Source organism: Microchirus variegatus (genome assembly GCF_963457635.1).
Source record: "Microchirus variegatus genome assembly, chromosome: 8".
Taxonomy (NCBI): Eukaryota; Metazoa; Chordata; class Actinopteri; order Pleuronectiformes; family Soleidae; genus Microchirus; species Microchirus variegatus.
This window is the reverse complement of record NC_139809.1, coordinates 30,197,315-30,218,373: the sequence shown is the minus strand read 5'-3', so window position 1 is coordinate 30,218,373 and position 21,059 is coordinate 30,197,315. Positions and strand designations below refer to the sequence as shown.

The window sequence follows — 21,059 nt, the reverse complement described above, 5'->3', positions numbered from 1 at the left end:
GATAAAACCATTAATACTACTATAAATAACACTGTTATTGGAGCAAAGAAACAAAGAAATTATTCACATTTAAGAAGCTAAAACAATCAAAAATATTGTTTTGATCATGAAAAAAGCTTCAAGCCCATTAATCGATTATCAAAATAATTGACGATCGATTAATTGTTTCAGCTCTAATTATTAGTAGATTTTGGAAATATTAGTACATTTTGGAACTATAATTAGAATTTGAACAAAAAAACAAACAAAAACCCAGACGTAATAATATAAATTAAATAAAAAGAGAAAACATCATATATATATATATATATATATATATATATATACATGTATACATCATTCATGACAGTATTGTTCCCTCCAGACTCACAGAAAACCTCATTGACGACCGATCAGGAGACATACTGCTGGAGGCTTTGATTGACTGCAGTCGTCTTCAGGAGCTCTAGTGAGGATCTTTATTATAATCATAACAATAATAATAATTTATTTATAATAATAATGATGATAATAATAATATCCTTCTTCCATGTACTGTGGTATAAATAATATTAAAGCTGCTATGTGTTTGTCCACAGTCTGTGTAGCAACCGCCTCGGTGACCTCACTGCTGCCAGGATGAGCCTGGTTCTTCCAGTGCTGACACACATCACTGTGTTGGAGTGAGGACACACACACACACACACACACACACTCAAAAATCATTGAATCTTATTGTATTCTTGTCCTTTTTAAAGTATCTCAGTGAATGTTATTGGACGTGAAGGATCAGTGAGTCTGTCCAGAGCGATCCTGGCCATGAAGAACCTCACCAAGATTCAGTAAGACTCATTTTTTATGGGCGTCACGGCGCTAATGATTAGAATGAGATTTATTATATATTTGTTCTCTGTTTTTGTTCTTTTAGTTTGACCTCTGTCGGGACTGCAGAGCTTTGTCCTGTAGCTGCCAGTCTCTGCCACTGTCCTCTCATACAGGAAGTCAGGTAAGATCCCAATGTGGATAAATGGGGATTTGATTGATAGAGTCATATTCAGCTGATGTAGAGCTCTGGGCGTCACCAGCCTCGCATTTCTGCCCAAGCTCTGCAACTTTCACTGTAGTTTTCTTTTTATTCCTGCTTTTATAGAACTAGTGTAGTGCCTGTAGGAAGTATGTATTCCTATAGTGGGAGCTGAAGAAGATTTTTCAGTGATGGTAATGCATGATAAGGAACGTAAAGGCTAACATAATACAAACACTGTGCAACCTCATTAGGCAAAACACAAATGTTTTGTTGGCTGGCTTGGCTGACAGTCACAACATCTAGCTACGCTAATGCTAATTGAAAATGAAAACATTTGCGTTGTGCCTAATGAGGTTGCACAGTGTTTGCATTATGTTAGCCGTATGCTAATGCTAATTCTAGCCTTGCTAGTTTGCCTTTGAAAACAGGTTCACCAAGTTAGCCGCAAAGAAGTAGCATGCTAACGCAAAATAAATATGTGCTTGCGTATTGGTGAATCCCACCTCCCCGCTCCACACAGCGGAGCTGCTGCTGATGAGCCTCTGCCTGCCTGGTGTAGCGTGATAAATTAGCGAAAGTGCCGCATAATAATATTTTCAACAGATCCTTGTTCAGGGCGATGCCGACTATTATGATTGTAAATTTTAAGTAATTCCGAGATACTTTTTGTTTTTTGAAGAAAGTCAGCTCACTTTCATCAGGGCAAATGAATCATTTCCTGAATTTCAAAAATTCATTTAAATTATTCCTTAAGAGTTTTGCAAATATTTTCAACGGATACTTGTTCAGGGCAATGCCGACTATTATGATGGTAAATTTCAAATTTTAATTGAAAAATTAAAAAATTTGCGTTGTGCCTAATGAGGTTGCAAAATGTTTGTATCATGTTAGCCTCGCTACTTATCTTTGGAAACAGGTTCACCAAGTTATTCGCAAAGTAGTAGCATACTAATGCAAAATAAATATGTGCTCGCTTATTGGTGAATGGACACCTGGTCGTTTCAGTATAACACCATGTTCTGCAGTGAACCGTGTGAAAATGTCCCACCCACCGTGAGAACAGCCTCTTCACGCCCACCTCCTCGCTCCACACAGCGCAGCTACTGCTGATGAGCTGCTGCCTGCCTGGTGCACCATGTTATATCAGTGAAAATTCCTCCAAGAAATTTGGGCTTTATAGATAGATAGCTAATCTAGTAGATTGAATCCGCTAAATCTACATAGAATAGTCTCTCATGTTCTCTCTCTGTCCTCAGTCTGGGATGGAATAAATGTGGTGATGACGTGGTGATGGAGCTGGCCAGAGTTCTGACCGTTTGTCTGAAAATGACCAGAATTGAGTGAGTTTGCAAAAATTATTTTTATTTTATGTATAAAATTTCTATTTTTGCTGATATTTTCTCTCCGTCATTCTTCACTTAACAGCAAATTCAGTAAATGCATGCAAATAACATATTATCACTGTGATATTATTGTGTTATTACACTATTACATTGTTATTACAAGTCATTCTTTGGCTTTTTACAGCAGAAATCACAAATGTGAGTCACTACTTTTGGAATTATAAGTAGATTTTGGAACTTTAAGTAGATTTTTGGAACTATAAGTATATTTTGGGATTATGTGTAGATTTTGGAATTATACATAGATTTTGGGATTATGAGTAGATTTTGGGATTATGAGTAGATTTTGGAACTTTAAGTAGATTTTGGAATTATCTGTGGATTTTGGGATTAAGAGTAGATTTTGGAACTTTAAGTAGATTTTGGAATTCGGAATTTGGGATTATTCCACTAACTGTATATATACCAGTGTGTCCCACAGAATCAGGGGCCGTAAGAACATTCTCAAACCTGTGTGTGTGTGTGTGTGTGTGTGTGTGTTAGCCTGGAGTCAAACTGTGTGACTGTGGTTGGAGTGGAGGCCTTGCTTCGAGTCTTACAGTCGTGTCCTGCTCTTCAGATTATCAGGTAAATCATGTTATTTGAAAATATAAAAGAAACAAAAACATATTTAAACCACAGCACAAAGGGATCTAAATCTACTGCTTCCCATCAGTAAATTCACATAAGTTATCTTGGGATTTTGGTGTTTCAAATCTGTTTATTCTGATGTACTTAAGCGACACAAATGCACTAAATGATCCAGCTGTAGAGCAGAAGCTCCTGTGTCTCCGTGAGCTAAAAATGCTGATTTTCTCAATGGACTTTGGTGCAGGAGAGTGAATTAAATCAGTGGATAATAACGTGGTTTTTGTCAGGCTCTGGAGGAACAAGGTCTCGCCCAGTGAGGCCCAGAGGCTGAGCCTCAAAGACAGGAGACTGAACTTCTCCTCCACTTGATGCTAACGCTGTCACCGTCCTGCACATCTGCAGAGTTTGAACCACACTTTTTTTTTTTTACCAAAATAAGAGTCTGCAGCTCATCATTCACCATGAAAAGCTTTGCAACGAGACGAAACAGGAAGTAGTTGAAGAATGTAACGGCAGCTGCTGGTGTCCAATGGCAGAATTGTTGGAAAAGACCACTGTGTGGTGGGATTTAGACATGTTTTAATTTGAGTATTAAAAGGATGTTGTTTTGGTGTTTTATTTTGTAAAAAAAAAAAGTCATTCACCTGTCGCACAAAATGTGACTTGTAATTTATTTTATCTAACGAGTAATTATTAATTTAAAACATGCAGAAGCATAAGAGGCAAGATTTGTAAACTGTAAAGTTATTGTTTTTTATCAGTCAGGATCACGGAAGTAGACTTCCTGTTTGCACTATGATGTTTCCTGTTTGCACTGTGATGCTGTTTACGATTATCAGAGGCCACATGGGTGAAGAAAAAACACAATAATAATTCATGAAGTGACAGTGAAGAAAGACTTGATTTTAGGTTGTGGTCTCTGTTCCAAAACTGCGTATTTATTTAGCATGTTCTTATTTTACCATGAAGATATTTTTGTTTTTGTTGTTATTTATGATATGAGTAAATGGCAGATTTAGAACGATAAATGACTCAGTGGTGTTATAATGATCCTCTCATTTCTTCTTCCATCTTCATTCCTCTGTTTGTGTCTTATGTTGACGTTTGCCTTCAGGTCAAGTTCTGAGTCGCCGTGTGACCAATTGCACTGAAATGTCTATGAAATGACGATTTAAAGAAAAGGAAAGAAGTATTTTGAAAAACCCTGAGTTTTGGTCTTTTATTCACAGTGTCTTTAACTTCCTGTTTCTTATGTCACAACAAATGCAGTTAAACGACCACAAAGAATGTTTGTGTTAAAGGACCACCCCCTGGCAAAAACACCTTTTCTGTGGGGACATTTTTCCTTGTGGGGATATTATGCCCGGTCCCGAACGTGGTCCCCACAATGTGCTAAAGACAAGTATATAGTGTGTGTGTTTTGACACCTGGTTAAAAGGTCCCATCCAAATGCAGTCAGTCACTGAACTCTCATTTATTTTTATCTGGCGCCCTCTTGTGGTAGAAAGAGGTGGTGCAGCTATATGATGATGCTTTTAATTGCAGCTGTGATCAATATTTTTTTGTGTGTATTTAATTCATTTGACATATATATATATGTGTGTTTATATATATGTATACACACAGATATATATGTTTATTATAATATAATAAAAAATATTTGTGATAAGAAAACACAACATGGAAATTACAATTTACAATTAATAAGATGTTCACTGTGCAGGAATTATTATGCTCTTTTGCATTGTTAATGTGTATAAATTAATTAATATTACCGCTTCATTGAAACATGTGACAAGTGTGATACACTAAGAGAGGCAGAGACTTAAGTTGCTGTACCTGTATTAACCACAAGAGGGTGCCATAGGAATAAATAAATCATAAAACAAAACAGATACTATATTTTAGTCATGATAATAATACTTTTATTTATGCTACACTTTTTATGCTTAAAGACCCACATTTACAAAGACAAAACATAACAAAAAAACAGGACAACATTAAAAAAAAACAATTTCACACATTTCAAAACACATTTGTTCATAAAATTAAACAGGAATAATAATAATAAAAAAGTAATAGCAAATAAAATACACTACTAATATATTTAAAACAATAACAACAACAAAAACGAGTTCTTTTTGGCAAATAAACCTGAGGCGGAAGTGCTTTGACCGTGGCGCTTTTATTTTGTAGGTGATCTCGCAGCACGTCCGGTCCCCGTAAGCTAGTGCTGCTAGCTTGACGCAGGTCGCTTCAGTTGTGGTTTACACGCTCGAGGACGAGGATGAGGATGTTCACGCTGTTGCTTCATCCAGAGAAAATGGAAACGACGCTTTATTTCTGCTGAGGATTTTTGTTTTATTTAAAAAAAAAAAAAAAAACTTCGAGTTTGTGAGGATTTTATTTATTTTTCTTTTAAACCGGCGAATTAACGCGTGTGTGTGTGTGTGTGTGTGTGCGGTGATTAAGAAGAAAGTGTCACCCGGTGAGAAGTTGGACGTCGTTAGACTGAGGTGAGTTTGTGACAAACGAGGGGTTTTGCTCGGTTTTTGTCGATATTTACGCGCAGATAATGTCACCGTTTGCGGTTTAAAGTGCGTTTACTTGGACTAAATGTGTGTCAGTCCGTTCAATGACGCGGTAAAATGCCGCGTTAGACGTCAAAAAAAAGGAAGGATGTTAGCATCTGTGACAGTAAAAGAGACAGAGTTTATGATTTTAAAGTTAACTGATTGTTGTTTACGTCTCTGCTGGTTTTTAGAGCATCTGTAATGTATGTAATTTGACTAAATGACTGTCTGCATGATGACTTCACTGTGTTATTAAGTCTCAGGTGTGGAATGGGAACGTTTCCTGTCACAATTGAATAATTCGAAGAAAAAAAATGTCTTTAAAACCACGTATTCTTTAGAGATTAAAGGTCCAAACATCTGGCGAGACCCGATTTGTACCTGGAACCTGCTTTCACATCGGAACTCTGTCGCATCCGCGTTCCGGAAAGAAGTCGGAGGGAAAAAAACATGGGTGCTAACTTATCGTGGGATCGTCAAACTTAAACCGTACTATGTCTACGACTGATTTTCTGCGAAAACAAACACAACGGAAGACAACAGAGTTCCGAAAAAATTCCGAGTTCCGACTACAAATGGAATGCTGCAAAAGTGCGGATTGAGTGCGGAAAGTAGAAACCCTTAATTTGATGCTAACCCCGATATTCTCGGGCATAAACAATTACTTGATTATTAACCGATTTACTAAATTAATTGTCAACTATTTTGATAAACAATTAATCGGTTTCCCAGTTGGAAGTTCCGACTACAAATGGAATGCGGCAAAAGCGTAACGCAAAAGTGCGGATTGAGTGCGGAAATTAGAAACCTTTACTCGATGCTAACTCCTAACTTCTAGACATCTAATTAAGAACAGTGCTATTAATGGTAAAAGACGCAGTGTTCGTATTGGGACAGCCATCTTGGACTCATAACTGGGAGGTACGCAAGGTTGCTACGAGTTTCCCAGTTGGAAATTCCGAGTTCCGACTACAAATGGAATGCGTCAAAAGCAGAACGCAAAAGTGCGGATTGAGTGCGGAAAGTAGAAACCCTTAACTCGATGCTAACTCCTAACTTCTCGACTCCTAATTACAAAATTAATTGTCAACTATTTTGATGAACGATTCATTCGGTTCTTAAATGTGAATATTTTCCGGGATTCTTTATGCTCCGTATGACAACGAAATCATTTAGAACTCCCAGTGTTTTTGGTTTGTGGGCAAAACGAGAACATTTGAGAACATCAGGCTAGTTTGAAAAATGTCTTTAAATACGTTTTAAATAGTGCTGTGTAATAGGGTAACGCACGACACGTTTCCGTGACGACTGACGGGGAAAAAGACGTGCGTGACGTCATGTTTACGTGCCGCCACACCGGAGTCCAGGCACCGTTTACCGCTTAGCTCCATTAGCTCGTTAGCTGCATTAGCTCCTTTTAGCGCCGTTAGCATTAGCCTACAGTGGAACAGGAGCGGTCTGTTTATTAAAGGAAAAGAGCAGCGCTAACAAATAACGTTAGCGTACCTGTGTACTGAGTATGTGTGCCCCTGTTTTTAAAGTTTAGCGTTACTTTAGAGACTCATTTGAACAATCGTTTTAACAAACATGACGTCACATGGAAACGTTTCGTGCATTAACGTTAACGCTGTTAAACGCCGTTGGCGTGCGTTAATGTTGACGCTGTTAAACGCCGTTGGCGTGCGTTAACGTTGACGCTGTTAAACGCCGTTGGCGTGCGTTAACGTTGGCGCTGTTAAACGATGTTAACGTTGGCGCTGTTCAACGCCGTTGATGTGCGTTAACTTGGCGCTGTTAAACGCCGTTGGCGTGCGTTAACGTTGGCGCTGTTAATCGCCGTTGATGTGCGTTAACGTTGGCGCTGTTAAACGCCGTTGGCGTGCGTTAACGTTGGCGCTGTTAATCGCCGTTGGCGTGCGTTAACGTTGGCGCTGTTAAACGATGTTAACGTTGGCGCTGTTAAACGCCGTTGATGTGCGTTAACGTTGGCGATATTAATCGCCATTGGCGTGCGTTAACGTTGGCGCTGTTAAACGATGTTAATGTTGGCGATGTTAAATACCGTTGATGTGCGCTAATGTTGGCAATGTTAATCGCCGTTTGGTGTGCGTTAACGTTGCCGCTGTTAAACACCGTTGATGTGCGTTAACGTTGGCGCTGTTAAACGATGTTAACGTTGGCGCTGTTAAACGCCGTTGATGTGCGTTAACGTTGTCGCTGTTAAACGCCGCTGGCGTGCGCTAACGTTGGCGCTGTTAAACGATGTTAATGTTGGCGCTGTTAATCGCCGTTGGCGTGCGTTATTGTCGACGATGTTAATCGCCGTTGGCGTGCGTTAACGTCGCCGCTGTTAATCGCCGTTGCCGTGCGTTAACGTTGGCGCTGTTAAACGCTAAGTTTTAGCTGATATTATTGTGATATTATTACATCAACATAAACAAGTGGTACTTTCTCTAAACCAACTGAAGGTACAGACAAAACTTTTAACCCGTTGACGTTCAAGACTCTTAAAAAGACGACCTTATATCTAAGCACATTTTCACAATTATGTCAATCGTATCGTACGTTCGGTTATTTTGTTCGGGATTACGTTGACGGGGGAGCGTTCACATTCAGGATGATTTTTTTGTCTTTACCATCTGCCCTTCGGTGCGTTACAGCGCGGAGTGCGATTAGCATAAGTAGCGTCTGTTAGCGTTGGACTCACTCACACATGATACTTATCGTCCTGTCGTTGTTGTTGTTGTTGTTGTTAGCTCGTACTGTACAGCTTCTCTGGTTTCTTTATCCGTTCACTCGTGGGTGAAGAAGTGAAACCGTGATTCAGCCACTCACACGGCCTATGAATGAATGAATGCACGGGTATTTTCACCAGCACTACTACCAGTGTGACATCAGAGCAGCAGCAGAACCACGCTGCTTATGACACATTAGTATCTTAGCAACAGACGAGCATCGTTGTCGCCAAACCTGCATGGACACAAGCTGCTGCTGCTGCTTTGTGATTGGTCCTCGGTGCTTTCACAACATGATTTGAGTGTTTTAAAGGTACATGTTTCACTCCTGCGTCGAGGTTTCATCAATTTCGGAGCTTCTGCAGCAGCTCTGATCTGTGGACATTAGGTGTGTGTGTCCTTGTGTCCTTGTGTAGTTGTGTAGTTGTGTAGTTGTGGGGACTCATTTTCAGATACTCCTGAGGACATTTTGGTCACTCCTTACAAAATTCAAAGAGATCTTTGATGTTTTTTTGGACTTTCTGCTCGATTCTCGCTCTTTGTCACAAAGTGACGTTGTGAAGTGTCCACAGAGGTGAATCTGAATGAAGTTATTTGAAAATCCAAAGTCACAAAACGACACATTTGAACACAATCTGGATGGATTTTGGTGCAGGAGTGATGTGGTGAACGTTAAGATTTAGATTTAATACAGTTAAAAGAAAAAAACTTTACAGGACCAGGAAGTGCATTGTGATAAGAACACTATGAAACTACTCTAAAAGCTAAAGAGTAAATAATGTTATGTTATATAATGATCTTTCAAGCTAAAACTTAAAAATGACTTGGTTCCAGGTTTTCTAGTTTTACTAGTTATTAGCATTTTATTATTGTTTCCATGTTCTTTGTTACATTTTATGTGTTTTATGACATAATAATGTCATTATGGACTAAATAGGATAAACTAGAGGTCTCTGCTATGGTCTATCAGGAATATACAATCTAAAATAGATGATTATATTTTATATGATTTATTATTTTAAAAAATTTTATATTTTATAATTATTAGTTTTTATTTTATTATTTGTTATTTTACAAAAATCTTTTTATTTATTATTTTATAATTATTTATTATTTAATTATTTTTAATTATTTTATAATGATCTGTTTATGTATTATTTTACAATTATCTTTTTATTTATTATTTTATAATTATTAGTTTGTATTATTTTATTATCTTTTTATTATTTATTATTTTACAATAATCATTTTATTTATTATTTTATAATTATTCGTTTTTATTATTTAATTATCTTTTTTTATTTATTATTATTTATTATTTTACAATAATCTTTTTATTTATTATTTTATAATTATCTTTTTATGTATTTTTATTATTTTAAAATGATCTTTTTATGTATTATTTTCTAATAATTTTTTATAATTTTCATAATTTTATAGGCTTTATTATGTTCACTATCATGTTCATTACATCATGTCATTCCATTTGCACCACTCTTTCAACACTTTATTTTTACACTTATTTTATATGTAATTTTTTATGTTCTTTTTTTGAGATCTTTTCTTATATTGTTATTGTTATTTGTGTAATTTTGCAATTTTGGAGCATCCTGGAACAAGAATTTCCTTAGGGATTAATACAGTTCTAGCTTATCTTATTTTATCTTATAGTCATTTTGGCTGTAAAACCTGTTGATTTATTTATCTGCATTTATGGGTTAAACGTACACACAAAAAGCAGGAAAGTCATTATTGGACATATTGTAAGTTTACCAGTGGTCGGCCAGTGTGTGTGGGTGATGCGTGGGATTGTGTGAAACTTTGAGTTAAAGTAACTTCTCTGCCTTGTTTTTGTTTTTTGTTGTTGTTGTCAGTATTTGACCTCGGATCATGGCCTACACTCTCGGCTCAGCCGCCGACGGCCAGACGCGCGGCGTCGGACCTCAGCACTGCATCACCCGCGTGGAGATGTCCGTCACCGCGACCAACCTCCTGGACCGAGACGTGGCCTCCAAGTCGGACCCGTTCTGCGTTCTGTTCCACGAGGTGGATGGAAACTGGGTGGAGGTAAGAACGGAGCAGGGAGGACGGGTTTGGGGTCAAGGTGGTGGAGGAAGTTAGCTGGAGGCATCTGGTCAGGGTCATCTTCAGGATGTGGACTTGCTTGAGTTAAGATGGAGACCTTTCCTGAAGGTGGTGAGATGTTTCTTCAGTTTATAAATGACATAATTCAGAACGTGGAGGAGGTTCTTGTCCTCCAGAACTGAAGAAGCCTCTTCAGGGAAAGATGTTGAGATGTCTCCAACTTAAAGGGACAGTTCGGAATTTTGGACATAAGATCTATTTTCCAACTCAGCCGGTGTGATGGAGACGTCTGGAGACGTTTTCAAGAAATTTCATTCAGTTCTTCTAGTTGCCGAGTTCGCTGGCGCTATGGCTAGCGCAAGTCAATGGTACGAGCTAGCATGGCATTAAAAACACTCATACCAACTCCACAGTGCACCCGAGGCAAATCAGTTGTAACGGCAGACTATCGATGTACATATCTGTGTTGATAGAATGATATTTGAAACAAAACTAACCTCGCATCGCATGAATTTTTGAGGGACTACTTTCTCAGCAGCAGCGGAATCAGTCCGCCGCTGCCGGAAGTATGACGCGCTGCTGCTGCTGCTGCTGAGACATAAATCCTTCAAATTGCAAGGTTGGTTTTATTTCAAACATTCTATCAACACAGATATGTACATCGATAGTCTGCCGTTACGATCGATTTGCCTCGGGATGCACTGTGGAGTCGGTATGAGTGTTTTTAATATCATGCTAGCAGGTACCATTGACTTGCGCTAGCCATAGCACCAGCGAACTCGGCAACTAGAAGAACTGAATGAAATTTTCCTTGAAAACGTCTCCAGACGTCTCCATCACACCGGCTGAGTTGGAAAATCTATGGTCTTATGTCCAAAATTCCCAACTATCCCTTTAACTCAAGTTAAGTCCACATACTGAAGACGACCTTCACAGAGAGGGTGTTTGTGTCTTTGTGATGGAGAGAGAAATGAAGGGTGAAAATGGCTCATTATGCAAAAAAACAGAGCGATGGTGCATTCGTGTTCGGGCTCATCATCGTCGTCGTCGTCGTCGTCAGTCGACTTCCATCATCGGCTCCAGGGGCGCGCGGGGAGAAGACGATAAAAGTAAAAAGACGGAAATAAAGAGAGGACTTTCGAGGTCGCGTTCACTGTGCTGTTGCTCTTCGGCGAAGGAAAACATGAAAGAATTGTGCGTTAGTGTGTTGTGAGTCAGACTCTAACTCACATTGTCTTGACCATCTGGCTCTGGAGGCCTGCGATGCTGAGCCCAGTGGGATGTGGTTGGGTGATGCAGACCTGTTCAAAGGGCTCTGAAGACTGTGCTGCAAGTGTCTATCCACCACTGAAATGAGCCACTGTTACAGTTACACTCATTTATCTTGAGTTAAAACCTTTTGCAAAGGCGTTTCGGGAGACCTGAAAACACTTATTTTGCGAGAATGGGTGGCGTGAACGAGTTTTTCCACATCCCAAAGACCTGCGATCTTGACCTTGGATTGGTAATTGACTTAATTAAAGGGACAATGTGTAGTATTTATGGGTTTATATAACCCAAAATCCACTTTTTTATACATATAATGTGCTCCTGCATTGTCTAGTCGCTGTATAATATTCTTTGTTTCATTTTCGTAGTGTTTCAAAAAGTCATGTAAAATAACATGGTCGCGGGCCGCTACTGCATTGCCACGACGCCATGTTTCTACGGGAGCCTGCAAGGACAAACGCAAGAGAACAAATCAAGCGTCTCTTTACTTGTAGCTGAAGTCCCGCCTCCACTCTCTCCACTTCGTCTGCTACGGCCGCGGTAGCTCCGCCCTCTCCCTCGCCTCACGAACCTCATCTGCTGACACGGAGAAAGACGACGAGGACGACATTTGACCGGCTGAGGACACCGTAGCGCTCAGGGAAGGGAGGGGGTGAGCAGAGGAGCAGTTCTTTGTTGTAAATTTCAGCCTCTCCTCTAGATGGCACTATAAACTATTTACTTCACCTTTAAAGGGGGCCCGTTAAACGTCAACGGCGTTTAAGGGCGTCAGCGTTAACGCACGATGCGTTTCCATGACGACTGAACCGAAAAAACACGCTTGTGACGTCACGTTTACTTGCTACGACACCGGAGTCCAGACGCCGTTTATCAATTAGCTCCGTTAGCTGCGTGAGCTCCTTTAGCGCCGTTAGCGCGCCTACAGTCGAACTGGAGCGGTCTGTTTTTAAAGTTTAGCGTGACTTGAGAGACTCCTTTTAACAATCGGGAGCTGCGTAAACATGACGTCCCTTTTTCCGGCCAGTCGTCATGGAAACGCGTCGTGTGTTTACGTGCGTTAACGCGGTTAAACGTTGTTAACGTGTTAAAGTTTGACAGCACTAATATGTATGTACATATATATATATATGTACATATACATGACGTCATGTTTACGTGACTCCCGGTTGTTAAAATAAGTCTCTAAAGTAACGCTAACGTTTAAAAACAGAGGCACACATACGCAGTAACACAGGTACGCTAGGTTATTTGTTAGCGCTGCTTTTTGCCTTTAATAAACAAACAGAGCGCTCCAGTTCCACTGGAGGCGTGCTACCCGGCGCTAAAAGAAGCTAATGCAGCTAACGGCGCTCACTGGTAAACGGCGCCTGGACTCTGGTGCCGCAGCACGTAAACACGACGTCACGCGCGTATTTTCCCCGCTCGGTCGTCATGGAAACCACAAACACTTATGCTGATGTATGTCCCACCAGACCTTAGAGTGCTTAGTGACGTATTTTGACCTAGTATTGAACCGTTAGCTCATCTCCACGCTGAGAGACCCGCTAAACTTAGTGTTTATGACGCTAAACTTGAGTGTATTTGACAAAACCAGACATTATATTCTGCCGTTTTATGGATTATTGATCACTCGGTTGAGATAATCCACAGGATATGAAAGGATACGTTGTGTTTCTAAGCAGTATACGACGACTGAGCGAGCGGCCATATTGTCAGGATGTGTGAGAAGGAAACAAACATGAGCTGAAGATGCTGAAGTGTGTGTGTGTGTGTCTGTGTGTGTCTGTGTGTGTGTGTGTGTGTGTGTGTAGGCTGCTGCCTCAAGGCTTCTCTTAAGTGAACAGCTGGTCAACGGGCCAAGAGTGTGTGTGTGTGTGTGTGTGTGTGTGTGTGTGTGTGTGTGTGTGTGTGTGTGTGTGTGTGTGTGTGTGTGTGTGTGTGTGTGTGTGTGTGTGTGTGTGTGTGTGTGTGTGTGTGTGTGTGTGTGTGTGTGTGTGTGTGTGTGTGTGTGTGTGTGTGTGTGTGTGTGTGTGTGTGTGTGTGTGTGTGTGTGTAGGCGAGCGCCTCAGGTTGTAGCTCGCTCGTCGGTCAGCAGGGCATGTGGCTCTGATGTGAAATTGCCGATGGTTTCTATGGCAACCCGGAAGGGAAACAAAAGCTTCAGTGCTCCTGGAGTGAGGCGAGCGGCGGCGGAGGAGGAGGCGGCGGAAAGCGAGGCCCCCGAAAACCTTTTTATTTTTCTTGGACGTCGTCCACCGCGAGCCGTTTCTCACTTTCTCCGACTCCCTCCCGTTTCTCCGCCGTTTCTCCTCTTTCTCCGATTGTCTTACTCTTTCTGTCGTGTCTCCATCGCAAAGATGGAGGTGCGAGAAGCAGCTGAGTCCGTAGACGTCGTCGTCGGGGTGTGTGAGAGCGTGATGAGAGAGAGAGAGAGAGAGGGAAAAATTAGCAAAAAGAGAAAGAGCAGAAATAGCAATGAAGTCGAGAGGGGATTGAAGGGGATCTCATGAATGAAGAAAGACAATAGCATCACAGCTACAGCTATTATTAGAGAAGCTTATAGAAATATTGATCCTCTAGATACCAGAATACTGTTTTCCTCGCCTCTAAACTCCAAACCCCCAGGCTCAGTCAGCACGTGTTAAACACACACACACACACACACACACACACACACTGTATAAGCCTGCATAACCACCAAGTGAGAACGATATTTTACCACAAACAGCAGGGAAGCTGAAATCAGTGAGCTTTAAAATCACATCTTCACTGCAGACGTGTGAAGCTGTGACACCATTCGCTGCATCAGTGTTCGTGACTGTGGACAAATGAAATGTCTGCTTTGTTATTGTTGTTATTGTTGTTATTATTGTTATAAGACACTTTTAAACTATTAACTCTAGAACACCAGCAAATAAATGTATGTGATTTTCAATGAAAACCAAGTTTTCATCTTCATAAAAAAAGTGTTTTTTTTTCAGTCATTTTGGAGCATTTTTATATTTGTCCCCTCACGATGCTTTTCTATCATTTTGTGAGACACGACACAGTTTAAAATATAAGAACACGACTCAAATTTGTCATGTATTGTCATGTTTTCATATATTTTGATGACGAGTGCTTTTTATTGGGTGTATTTACTATATCTTGTAAAAATCGCCCGGCGTTAGTGATGTTTTAAATTTGAGCGATAGTTTTTCTATGGTTAAGGGCCAATTCCAATTCCTATCTTAACCCTCAAGCTCAACCCTTAATCTTAACTGGCCCTCAAAACCAAGTGTTGAGGGTTATTTTGTCACTTAGAAATGGGACACCCCTTAAATGCAGATACGTCTTCAGACTGTAGGGGGCAGAATAACGCCAAAGCTGCGTCCAGTCTGTCAACTCCAAAAAAGAAGAAGAAGAAGAAGAACACATTTACGTCAGGATTATTGATCACGATCCGTTTGTCAGTCAAGTTATTAGGTTGTCAGTTAGTTATAAGATGATACTCATACAAATATTCAGCTGACAGTTACCACACACCACGACTTATTGAAAAGTAAACCACACCGGCCGACTATTGACAAAAGATCGTAAAATAAAAATAAATGTTACGCAACAATGACGTCAGTAATCCATAATATGGGCCTAAACTAAGATAATACAATGGTTTTCATCATTTTATATCTCTATTAACAAAGAAAATACTTACATTTGTAGCGCACTCGTTTCGCTGCTTTTGGCGCCGTCTTTGTTATGTTAAAACGCGCAATGCATTCTGGGTAGCCCTTGCCCCCAAGGGTGGTCTCGGAAAATCTCAATATTGAGGGCGATGCAGCCCTTAAACTGAATTTTTCTGAGAATCGGGACAGCACTTGCACTAGAGGGAGCGCACGTTTTTGAGATTGAGGGTTAAGCAAGGAATTGGAATTCACCCTTTGTGTCGATCTGTGTTTCCTCAAACTCAAAATGAGGATTGTACGTCATCAATGGTCTCTGCAAACGCCTGATTCATTTGAATATAGAACCTGCCTATTTGAGTCGCTGAAAATGTGTTTTTTTTTATTCAAAGAAATCGCAAAATAACACTCAGCAGGTGGAACATAGTTGGAAATTGAATTGAACGGTCGATGGATTGGAGTTCCTCGCTGTGCAAATGAAGGAACCAGATCCCAAAAAAAAAGTCAAAGAAGACGCAGGAAACGGCAGAAAGAGTCGTTCCCCTGTCGCAGTCTGCAGTGTCACCACTAGATGTCACTAATTCACACACACTGCAACTTCGTACCAGAAAGTCTTGTTGAATACAGCTGTGAAACCTCAAAGATCTCAACTCCGTCATGGTCTTCTCTCTTCAGTGATTGTCTTTTAAATATCTCTCTCTCTCTCTCTCCATCTGTGGTTCAGCTGGGTCGCACTGAAACAGCCGTGAACAACTTGAATCCGGTGTTCGGGGTGAAGTTTCAGGTGGACTACCACTTTGAGGAGATCCAGAAGCTCCGCTTTGCCATGTTCGACGAGGACAAGTGCGCCTCGCAACTCTACGAACACGACTTCCTGGGAGAATTCATTTGCACGCTGGGGGTGGTACGGGATTATCTTTTATTTTGTTTTATTTTATTTATATGGGTGGACGATATGTGAAATAATGACAATAAAATAGGCATACTCCATATTTTTATAAGGGTAAGATTGGATTTGGTTTTTAATGCTAACTGGAGGCTACATAGCTTGCATAGCTAGCATAGGAGAAGAGAAAGGTGAAGTGAGGGATGTTTAGGTTTAGCAACAGGCAACTTCACACTGTACCTTTAACACCTTCTATGTGTCTCAAACGTAGTAAACAACTGCAGGATAACCATGTTTTTTGAATATAAACATAGTGTAGATGCATCCTTATTCACAGGATTAGCTTAAGCCTGTGTGTTTCAAGTTAAAATGGGGTTAAATCTAAGATTCTGAAGAGTTTAACCATTTCTTTTTTTTACTGTCCACCAGATTGTGTCCAACAAAAAACTTCACAGACCGTTGATCTTAGCCAACGGGAAGCCAGCCGGCAAAGGATCCATCATGGTGAGTACAGGTGCTTTCTGTCACTGTAATCCACATGGATGATGTTTAATGGTTTGCAGTGTTTTGATGATGATGATGATGATGATGACAGTGGAGATGTTAGCGAGGCTGCTGCCAAGTACGTCTGTTGCTGTTGTGTTTTTGTTTGCTAGCTGTCGCTGTTGTATTTTTGTCTGCTAGCTATTACACGTCTGTTGCTGTTGTATTTTTGTCTGCTAGGTATTACACGTCTGTTGCTGTTGTGTTTTTGTTTGCTAGCTATAACTCGTTTGCTAGCTATTACACGTCTGTTGCTATTGTGTTTTGTTTGCTAGCTATTACACATCTATTGTTGTTGTGTTTTGTTTGCTAGCTATTACACGTCTGTTGCTGTTGTGTTTTTGTTTTCTACCTATTACACGTCTGTTTCTGTTGTATTTTTGTTTGCTAGCTATTGCACGTCTGTTGCTGTTGTGTTTTTGTTTGCTAGCTATAACTCGTTTTCTAGCTATTACACGTCTGTTGCTATTGTTTTTGTTTGCTAGCTATTACACATCTATTGTTGTTGTGTTTTGTTTGCTAGCTATTACACATCTGTTGCTGTTGTGTTTTTGTTTTCTACCTATTACACGTCTGTTTCTGTTGTATTTTTGTTTGCTAGCTATTGCACGTCTGTTGCTGTTGTGTTTTTGTTTGCTAGCTATAACTTGTTTGCTAGCTATTACACGTCTGTTGCTATTGTGTTTTTGTTTGCTAGCTATTACACATCTATTGTTGTTGTGTTTTGTTTGCTAGCTATTACACGTCTGTTGCTGTTGTGTTTTTGTTTTCTACCTATTACACGTCTGTTTCTGTTGTATTTTTGTTTGCTAGCTATTGCACGTCTGTTGCTGTTGTGTTTTGTTTGTTAGCCATTACACGTCTGTTGCTATTGTGTTTTTGTTTGCTAGCTATTACACATCTATTGTTGTTGTGTTTTGTTTGCTAGCTATTACACGTCTGTTGCTGTTGTGTTTTTGTTTTCTACCTATTACACGTCTGTTTCTGTTGTATTTTTGTTTGCTAGCTATTGCACGTCTGTTGCTGTTGTGTTTTTGTTTTCTACCTATTACACGTCTGTTGCTGTTGTGTTTTTGTTTGCTAGCCATTACACGTCTTTTGTGTTTTTGTTTGCTGCTATGACACGTCTGTTGCTGTTGTATTTTTTTGTTTGCTAGCTATTACACATCTATTGCTGTTGTATTTTGTTTGCTAGCTATTATACGTCTGTTTCTGTTGTATTTCTGTTTGCTAGCTATTACACGTCTGTTGCTGTTGTGTTTTTGTCTGCTAGCTTTTACACGTTTGCTAGCTATTACACGTCTGTTTCTGTTCTATTTCCGTTTGCTAGCTATTACACATCTATTGCTGTTGTATTTTGTTTGCTAGCTATTACACGTCTGTTTCTGTTGTGTTTTTGTTTGCTAGCTATTACACATCTACTGCTGTTGTGTTTTTGTTTGCTAGCTATTACACGTCTGTTGCTGTCTGTGTCACTGCAGATAACGGCTCAGGAGTTGTCCGACAACAGAATCATCACGTTGACGCTGAGCGGACGTAAACTGGACAAAAAGGTGAGCGGCTCACCCCCGTGTCCTGATCTTCACTCTTCAGATCAAGATTTTTATGGAGTATGAGACCTGACCTTGTCTCCTCTTGTGCTCAGGACTTCTTTGGGAAGTCAGACCCGTACTTGGAGTTCCATAAACAGGGAGAGGATGGTAAATGGATGCTGGTGCACAGGACAGAGGTGAGTCACGGGATTAACGGCACCTTCATTTATCACTGTCACAAGCTTGGTCATGCAGTGTGTAAGTGTAAGAACAGAAGGCAATTACAGATGCTGAGGTAATTCTGTCTCTGAGTGATTTTGATAATAACAACATGCTTGTTTCTGTGACTTTAGGTCATCAAGAACACGTTAGATCCATCGTGGAAGTCTTTTACCGTGCCGCTCATTTCTCTCTGCAACGGAGATGTGGACAGAAACATCAAGGTTAGTCATTTAAAAATTACTCTACTGCTTAATCCCAATTTTACATGGTTCCCACAGGTCCTTGAAATCCTTGAAGGTTTGTGAATTTCGGGTCATTAAAAGTGCTTGAATTTTGTATGAAAAAGAAGTGAAGGTAAATGTCTCCCTTGTTTGTTACAACGCCACCTACTGGTTCATGCACTGCATTGCTTGATGTTCGTAGACTTAGGCCTACGCAGAACCTCCCATTTTAAGCTGTGTCAGCACATTTGGTCCTTGAATTTGAGAGACCTAGTGCAGTGCCCGTAGGAAGTATGTATTCCTATAGTGGGAGCTGAAGAAGTTTCAGTTATGGTAATGCATGATAAGGAACGTAAAGGCTAAATTAATACAAACACTGTGCAACCTCATTAGGCACAACGCAAATGTGCCTAATGTTTCAAATTTTTTTTTGAAGAACGTCAATTCACTGTCAAAGTGCATCAGGGCAAATGGATAATTTCCTGAATTTCAAAAATTCAGGAAAATTATTCCTTAAGAGGTTTGCAAATATTTTCAACGAATCCTTGTTCAGGGCGATACAGACTATTATGATGGTAAATTTCAAGCCATTCTGAGATACTTTTTGTTTTTATGAAGAAAGTCAGCTCACTGTTAAAGTGCATCAGGGCAAATGATTTTCAAAAAATCATTTAAATTATTCCTTAAGAGGTTTGCTAATATTTTCAACAGATCTTTGATTTTGATGGAAAATGTCAAGTAATTCGGTGATAAATTGTTTTTTGCTGATAAGCCGCTGCCTCCCTGGTGTAGCGTGATAAATCAGTGAAAATCAAAATTCCTCCAAAAAATGTCAAAATCAAGGATGCACACCATCAGGTTTGGCTCAACCCATATCCAAAGTTTTAGGGCAATCTGACTAACGGTCAGCGAGATATACCCGTCACAGACAGACAGACGCAACTTGCTTTATAGATAGATTCTTGAAAATCTTCTTGAATTTGACATCAACAAAGGTGTGGAGAACCTGTTAAATTACATACACTGGACCTTTTGAACGTTTTTCATTATTACTTATTCACAGGTGGTTATTAAATTGCCTAAAACAATAATGCCACACTCTGTGATGCTGTGTGCTTGTACGTGATGACAGGTTCTGTGCTACGACTACGACAACGACGGAGGCCACGACTTCATCGGAGAGTTTCAAACCACAGTTTCCAAGATGAGCGAAGCCCAGAACTCGGTGGAGGTGAGACACAGTGTGTTGAGTGTTAGAGATTTGTTGTGCCGAGGAAAAATCCCTCACATTTCAATTCACCACCACCCTCCTGAACTCTGACCTGACCTTCCAAGTGTTGCAGGAGGAATCTCGGCTTAGCGGTGGTAGGACCAGACAACCAGACCGTTTTTTTACCAGGTTCTCGTAGCCTGCTAAAAAACTGTTTAATTGTGATCCAAGCCTATATGTGTGACTTTGTCCAGGGTGAAGACTTGGTTTTTAGTTGCCTTTGTTAAGGGACTAGGAAATGTATGATATCTGATTTATTATGTAGTGCTGAACGCATTTGTTAGACCAGTGTGTCCCAACCCTGGTCCTCAGGGAACACTGCCCTGCCATGTTTTAAATGTTGCCCTTCTTAAACATGATTCAGATGAAAATTACATTTACATATTACATTTTTGAACTATTTTATTAATTACTTTTTTTTACAAAATTTGAAACATTAAATAAAAAAAAAAGGTTTAAAGATTACATATTTTTATTTTTTTTTACAAAATTTGAAATATAACATAAAATTACAATTACATAACATAACAATTTTTTTAAACACAAAATTGACAAAAGTTGAAACATTACATTTTTGAAAAACACTTTTTTACACAATTTGAAACATTTTTTTTTTACACAAGTAGAAACATTACATCTTTTGAAAAAAAGATGAAATATAACATTAAATAATTGACAAAAGTCGAAATATACAATTTCTTTTTAAGTAAAAAAAAAAACTGACGAAAGTTGAAATATTACAAATCGTTTGGAAAAAATTGACAAAAGTTAAAACATTACATTAAAAAAATAAGTTGAAATACACCATTTTTTTATTAAAAAAATTTTTTTTTGACAAAAGTTGAAGCATTATGTTTTTGGGAAAAAAATAACATTTTCAGTTTCAAACAAGTCTTTGAAAGATTTCTAAAATCCATTTGTGAAGCACTGTATATGTATGGGTTTCCTCACTACAAATGCTGTAACTGTGTGTGTGTGTGTGTGTGTGAGAACGGAGAGGGTGTTAACACGTGCGTGTGTGTTAACACGTGCATGCGTGTGTGTGTGTGTGTGTGTGTGTGTTAACACGTGCATGTGTGTGT

At 39.5% G+C, this 21,059-nt stretch overlaps 2 protein-coding genes across 2 annotated transcripts in view; both read left to right on the top strand.

Annotated features, from left to right (window-relative positions):
• Positions 1 to 3,348, top strand: part of nlrc5 (NLR family, CARD domain containing 5) — a gene marked incomplete at its 3' end in the record, with an annotated part of 32,638 nt that extends 29,290 nt beyond the window's left edge. The window contains exons 48-54 of the mRNA XM_083894317.1: positions 365 to 448; positions 579 to 662; positions 738 to 821; positions 908 to 985; positions 2,263 to 2,346; positions 2,893 to 2,976; positions 3,267 to 3,348. Coding sequence (XP_083750443.1) covers positions 365 to 448; positions 579 to 662; positions 738 to 821; positions 908 to 985; positions 2,263 to 2,346; positions 2,893 to 2,976; positions 3,267 to 3,348 — 580 coding nt within the window. The remainder of the gene's footprint in view (positions 1 to 364; positions 449 to 578; positions 663 to 737; positions 822 to 907; positions 986 to 2,262; positions 2,347 to 2,892; positions 2,977 to 3,266) is intronic.
• Positions 3,349 to 10,177: 6,829 nt separating this feature from the next.
• Positions 10,178 to 21,059, top strand: part of cpne2 (copine II) — a gene marked incomplete at both ends in the record, with an annotated part of 36,942 nt that continues 26,060 nt past the window's right edge. Inside the window, 7 exons of the mRNA XM_083893849.1 lie at positions 10,178 to 10,354; positions 16,028 to 16,207; positions 16,619 to 16,693; positions 18,214 to 18,285; positions 18,378 to 18,461; positions 18,618 to 18,707; positions 19,840 to 19,938. Coding sequence (XP_083749975.1) covers positions 10,178 to 10,354; positions 16,028 to 16,207; positions 16,619 to 16,693; positions 18,214 to 18,285; positions 18,378 to 18,461; positions 18,618 to 18,707; positions 19,840 to 19,938 — 777 coding nt within the window. The remainder of the gene's footprint in view (positions 10,355 to 16,027; positions 16,208 to 16,618; positions 16,694 to 18,213; positions 18,286 to 18,377; positions 18,462 to 18,617; positions 18,708 to 19,839; positions 19,939 to 21,059) is intronic.